Source organism: Gavia stellata, chromosome 2 (assembly GCF_030936135.1).
Source record: "Gavia stellata isolate bGavSte3 chromosome 2, bGavSte3.hap2, whole genome shotgun sequence".
NCBI lineage: Eukaryota > Metazoa > Chordata > Aves > Gaviiformes > Gaviidae > Gavia > Gavia stellata.
In genome coordinates this window covers 107870174-107876887 of record NC_082595.1, presented here as the reverse complement: position 1 = coordinate 107876887, position 6714 = coordinate 107870174, and the positions used below count along the sequence as shown (strand labels likewise).

At 37.9% G+C, this 6714-nt stretch overlaps 1 protein-coding gene across 1 annotated transcript; it reads right to left on the bottom strand.

Moving 5' to 3' along the window:
* Nucleotides 1-1138: 1138 nt before the first annotated feature.
* CENPQ (centromere protein Q) lies at nucleotides 1139-6032 on the bottom strand. Its single transcript, XM_009816168.2, has 8 exons — nucleotides 5880-6032; nucleotides 5092-5149; nucleotides 4250-4364; nucleotides 3917-3985; nucleotides 2559-2688; nucleotides 2163-2282; nucleotides 1827-1904; nucleotides 1139-1373 (listed from the first exon to the last, which is right to left on the bottom strand). Exons 1-8 carry the CDS (start codon nucleotides 6030-6032, stop codon nucleotides 1245-1247), a joined length of 852 nt encoding a protein of 283 aa, XP_009814470.1. The 3' UTR covers nucleotides 1139-1244.
* Between the last annotated feature and the right edge of the window lie 682 nt (nucleotides 6033-6714).

The window sequence follows — 6714 nt, the reverse complement described above, 5'->3', positions numbered from 1 at the left end:
CACCCTTAATGAAAGCAAAGGAGTGTATCTTTACATAACAAAAATTAAGATAACTGGCATGCAGAAAAATCATTAACCCATAAAATGGATTAAATTATTGACATAACCACTACCCCAAAGTAAGTGCTCCATTTGTCGAGTGATCAAAAATTTGAGAAATATTTCTGACTATTTATATACTTTTTCATGTGACTCAGTACAAAGCAAGCAAGTACTTAGTCTCATTTTCCTGATCTTACATGTAGCAACTACAGAGAGGCTTTTAGTCTCCCATAGGAGAAAGAGATAGTTAGCTCATGTCACATTAAGAATAGCACCAGCTTGTAAACAAAAGGACAAGTCAATGTAAAGAGCACTGCTGTCTTCTAGCTGATAATTTGACTGGAGAAGCACTTCATAACAACAATCTTAAGGGAGAAGCTTTATCACAGAAAAAAAAAATAGAGGAGAGATTGAAGTGCGTGGGAAAATAGACTTTTGCCTTCCTTTTCTTTCTCTAACCTGAATAATATCTGACACTTAATGAAATAAGGCGTGTATGCAACTCTGAGATTAGAGCTTTGCTCTACAATGTTCTTACCTGCTTTCCCCAACCATCTGGATAAACCAGGTGTGAATGTCTTCTTTTAAAATTTAAACAGTGAACGCGAAGATGTAAAAAAAGTCCTGTACATTTGATAAAAATTATTCAGTTTCCTGCCATGGAGGGTTTTTAATAAAAAATGGTAAGAAAGTTGAAAAGGGGACTTGGAACTGAACATTAGATAAGCATGTTTTTACCACATGTTTCAGGTTTAAAGAGGATTTAACTCCAAAACAAAAGTTAGTTTGGTAAGAGATACTGCTTTCCCTCATTTACAGATGATATAAGGGGATATAAAAGTCCAAATATAATGGGATAGGTTGCCTTATTCTATAAAAATGCCCAAATAAACCCAGGATTCATTTCCCTCCCTTCTCCTAAAACAGTATATATCATCATTAGAAGTCATCACAGGTCCAGAAAAAAAACCCAAAACCCACACCCAAAATACCTTGATTGATCCCTAGAGTCCCAGAATGAGTTTACAGATTTATATACCAATATTCATAGAAAATGTTTTAACAGAAATTCAGCAGTCACAACAGTAAAGCCATTAGGAAGAAAACTCCGTTTCCTTGACCAGCATCCTGCTGCTCTACATTAACACAGAGTGCGGGCCTAGGTTATCTTCTTCGAAGGAGACTCCCTAAATTTCAGTTTCTCAAAGCAAGTCCACCTTCTCATAGGTCTTTTCAATGAGGGTTAACATGTTCTTCAAGTCAGCTGACTGCTGAATAGTGTTCATATCCTTTAAAAGACCTTTCTGATTTTTTATCTTCAAAATTTCTTCCTAAAGAAGGAAAGAAAGAATAATAAACAACAAATAAAAAACAGCTTTCATTGAGACCAACAGAAATTTCACTTTCATGCAGCTTAGCTGTATCTAAATACAGCTAAAATAAAAAAGATTCAAAAAGACACAGAATGAGACAGTCTTCCTTCCATCAGTTACACAGAGAAACATTCCAGAAATGATTAAAGGTTCCCTAGGACCATAGGGTTCCTAGGAAAAGACATGTGATCCTTTAAATGGCAGGTTTTCCAGGGTTTTGTCATATTTTTAAAATGTAAGCATATAGTTCTCAATACAAAGAAAAAAAAAAAAAAAAGAAAAAAGAGAAAACTTTCAGATATTTCAGAATTACCCCCTCCGGCAGTGATAAAAGAGTTAAGTGATAAAAGCACATTTTGTTGCCTTCCTTCTTATAGCCAAGGTGTCTCTGAAAATATATTCCATGCTCACCTGCAAAGTGGGTGCCTGTAAACTGCGCTTGGGGAGTTCTGGAAGGTGGAGTGCTCCACTGCCATTTTCCTGGAATACCTAGAAGGCGAAAACAAGGGGGGGGGAAACAAACAAACATCAGGCACACAAATAGGAAAATAAACTGGCTGTCATTATCCAACTTCTGAAAACTAAATTTCTTAATTTTGCAACTGAAGTTGGAAAGATTGAAAAGATACATTCCCAAAGGCAAATAAGGGCTTCCTTATATGATGGTCTCTGCAGAAACAGCTTGGGTGCAGTAGCTCTGGAACCGCATTCTCCTTAGAGGAATGTAGCAACATCCGTTGGAAATACCTTCCTGGCCTTTTTTTCATCTTCCTCTAACTGGTTCTTCAGCACCTGGATTTTGTACTGCAGTTGCTGTATAGTTTCTTCAATGCGTTCTGCTGATCGCTCAGCTTCATTTATTTCTTCCTAAGACAAAATAGACGCAAAACTAGAACAAAATTTACTTTAGAACTGGTGAGCATTTTGCATAGCTGATGATGATTATCAGCATCAGCTGAGTCACTGAAAAACCATCCAAAGAGATACACTGCTTTGTAGCAAAGGTGGGTGACAATGATGAACAGTGGACAACTCCTCCACAACAGCACAGGCATAGACAGCAGTCTGTCTACTAAAAAGTTACAACACACTGAGCAGCAGCAGATGGCTAAGATATTTTCTTCTGTTCCTTGCCTTTCATACCTGCAATTGTACCAAAGACTCTTCATTTGTCTCAAGCATTTGTTTCTCTGCCATTTGAAGGCTCGGGACATTCTTCAGGTTGCCCAGCTTCCCTGGAGGCACCTTTAACGTCTTGAAAAATCTCAGCACCCTTTATTATAGAAAAAGGAAAGCATGACTTGCTTGGAGTTCTTTACAAAACAAGAAGAAAACTGACTAATGACTTCTCTGGGGAAAAACTAAACTCAGTTTAGCCCAATTGCTGCCAGTGAAGTAAAAGGATCCAGGCAGGAAGGAAAGCTGTCCTGAATTGTTTTCCAAAACCATGTGGAATAGATGTCTAAGGAAGGAACTGGGAACAAGAAATCCCACCATTCTAACCTTTGCTATTACACTGACGTTGTGTGGTGCCTATCCCCCAGGCTCCCTGCCTGTAAACTGACATTAACTAGTATTTCCCCAGTTCTAACCTTTCTGCTTTTCAAAGTAAAACTAAGTTCTAAATTCAGCATTTTTAACTGCTTCCAAACAAAGATCATTTTAGTAAAATCCATAAATGCTTTTTGTGAACCATGATATGTAGTTTTATGCCAGAGGCAGAGTTTTAGCTTGCTCTCAAAGGTCCTTCTGATTCTGAGGAAGACTTGAATTCTTCTAGGTTGGATCTGTCTGTTAGATACACTAAACTGCCACAACTTCCATGTATCTCAAATGAGATTGCAGGAGTTTGGCAACTCAGAAATGAAACATGTCACAAATTAAACATTAAAAAAACCCAACCAAACCATTTATGAAAAACTAGCTCCTAATGTTTTAATCTTGAGGTACTATAAGAACAAAGAAGGCAACATATAGGCTCAGGCTCGATGTTGATAAGAGCCTAGTATACCAACACACATGCATACAAAAATTCTCAGACACCCAAGCATACATAATTATTCCCACAATGACATAAAAAGGCTGCAAGTTATGCCCCAACAAAAAATTTTAATTCTCTTTGAAGCAACTTCAATGGTCAGAAAATTTAGCTATAACTACTCCTGCCACTGTCATAAAACAGTAACAAAATAAATAGCTGCCCACAAATTTAATCCCTGTATAAATACAAAGCTGATTAAAGGAGCTCTTAAGAATACCTCCTAGGTTGTTACTCATATAGAAGTAGTTAAAGTGGGTCTTCCAACAACACTTGCTTGTCCACTTCAGTCAATGTACCATCAAGATAATTCCCTCCTTGATTTTGCATCAACTCTCCCTTCCAAGATTTCCTAAATGTGATTGCTCCCAGGAGCAATTCTGTAAGCATGGTACAAAAAAACTGGGTAAACTAAATCCCTTCTCGCCCTCTTTTTTTTTTTTTTTTAATTATAACTTCTTACCTTCCTTTCAGTAAATTGAGGTGCTTCTGAACATCATCTTTTCTCTCACGTTGTTGGCACAAAACAGATCTGGAAAGAAAATAAAGGTAGAATTTTCATTGCAAAGCCTGCAAGCACAGAGCACACATCAAGTGAAGTGAACGCAGTCAGAACTTCTCTAGCTAAAAATTTCCAACTTCAGATAGAAAGTGTTACATTATACCAGACAAAATATACACAGTCAGCCATATTGCCCAAAAAAGCGCCAAAGCTTTTTCAGTTCAAGCAATATTATTATTTTTACTTTATTTCTTGTGGAAACAGAGAAGAATCACCAGGATATTTGGCACTTACAGTATTACTGAATCCATTACAGCTTCCAGAAACTGCCTGCTGCTCTCTGAGAGAGTCTGCCAAGATCCTACTTTAGCACTGGTTAGTTTCACCTTTTTTGAAGAACCTTTTTCTCCTGTTAACACAAAGGAAAAAAGGAAAAGATATGATTTGTCAAACCTTGATAGACAGCTTTGTGACTCAATTCAGTCAGATCATAGTCAAAGGTATAACAGTTAAGATTTTTCCATCTCTCAAAACTGTCAGGTCAAATCTATCCACATTCGGTGGTACTTATTATTTGCAAGTCACAAGTTGCTTAAAAAGCACAAAATAGAAAAGGTTCTTTCTTACAGCAGTTTCATTCTAAACAGATACTTTCCCAAAATCATTGGTGATCGAAGTGAGAAAACCCAGAATGAAATAAAAAAAAAAAAAAAAGAGTGGGAATAAACATAAGCACGAAACTTAACGCAGCAGGGCCCTCATCTCATTTGTATGTTCAACACAACGCATGCCAGTCTTAAGACAGAAGGTTAACAGAGAAGACAATGACCTGTGAAGAGGAAGTTAAAATGTTCTGGGTGCTTGTGGTGGAATTTTACAAGAGAACACTACTTGCAAACAAAAGCATATGATTAATAATATATGTGCATATACAACACATATGATACGAATGCAGACTGGTAAGACTGTATTGCAAATACTCACTGTTACTGTTCAGAAAGAAAACTTTGAAACTTGTTTCAGTGACATCTCAGACACATATGATTTCAACATAGCAGTTACTACTTTTACTTTCAGTGTTTTTTCAAAACACTGAATTTGCATGAGACAAACATGAGGAAAAAATACAATCCTACCTGCAGGGGAACAGTCCCCATGTTCCTTATCTTTCCTTCTGACCGTCTGCATGACCTGCTGAAAAGAAAAGTTTACAGCAAATATGGTAATTTGGAAACATCCTCTGCTGTGCAATCATTCATCTACTACTAGCAACCCACTATAAAAAGGCTGTGAAACCACTTCAGTGCTTGACAGAGGTCTGTTGTTATTGACCACGAAAAAGGCTTTTTGAATGGTGAAACAGTAATTCATCTCAAGCAAGTTAAGAAAAGCAATTGACTCTTGTTAGTTCCTCCCATCCAAAGAATGAGGTCATGAAATAAGAAATGCACAAGATGTTTGGCTATCCAGCTGCACCTTAAGATCATGCCATTCATAAGTTAAGTGGTTAAGCAAGCTCTCTTCAACAGAAAGCTGCCTAGGCCAATCCTGAGACATGCAGAGAATATTTTCCAGAACCGAATAAATGTCACCTGAGCTGCATGAACTCTCATTTTATCACTCTGTTCAAACAGATGCTATGCAGCTGTTCAAAACTGCACAGCCAGCTTGCCTTTTTATTAATCATCAGGCAATGTTTCCGTCTATTTGTCACAGGCACAGTAGCACGCCACTAGAAATTCTGGAAATCAGGGAACAGCTATGGCAGTGGGTCTCAAAAGAGCTGTGCACACTGGACATTTCCTCAAGAAGACTACATTTAGTTAATGAAATATTCTCTATAAATTCCAGTAAAAAATGGGCAAAAATGCCTCTTTTTTTCTTTGGTTCTGTCCTAATTTGTTTGATCCAAAATAATTATTACCTTTCTTTTTTGATCTTGTTTTCTTCCTTCTCCATCTGTTCCCTTCTTTTTGCTAGAAGGCCCTTGTTGATTTTGTGATTTAAACGGTTTTTTTGCTGATCCCCCACCAGTGGTCTCTCCCATTTTACTGGAAGATGCATGGCGGCGTTTCATTATCTGTAAACCAAATGGAAGAGGAGGAAACAAAACCAAAATTAAAATCCAGCAATCATAATCCATACAGTACAAACCACACATTAACAAGCAAAACAATGGAAATACCTAGTACTAAATGAGCCCAAACGTTTGCATATTTGCTAACCCAAAGCCTAAATCTTGTACATTTAAGTAAGTGCAGGACCACTAAAAAAGCATCCCCGTTTGCCTCTTAGAGAAGTCTTTGCATGTTCCACATGTCTTTCTAAACTTAAAAGCCAGCACACCTGAATACCAAAGAGCAGCAATGGCAATGCAAAGGTAACTGCACTGAGAACACTCTAATTTTGTTCTTAAAGGCTTCCGACAAGAGAAATCCTTTACCTTTCTAATGCAGTTCAGTGCAGTCATCCTATTACCAGAACTTTTTACCTCAGCACCTAACCATAATGTTCCTCGCTGCGGTTTAAACCTGTAGTTTCTTTTCTTACTCACTCCAGAGATAGAGGAAAAAGCAGTCACACAGAAGAGAGTAATCACTACACCCCACCAGCCTTCTCTTTTCTAAGCACAACGACTCAGACGTATTCAGTTTGTCTTACATCCCCTCAGACCACTTTTTCCCTCCCACAGAAGCCCCGTCACGGCTCGCCAGGCGACAGTCGCGCCCGACACCACATAAATAAGCCCTGCCTCTCCC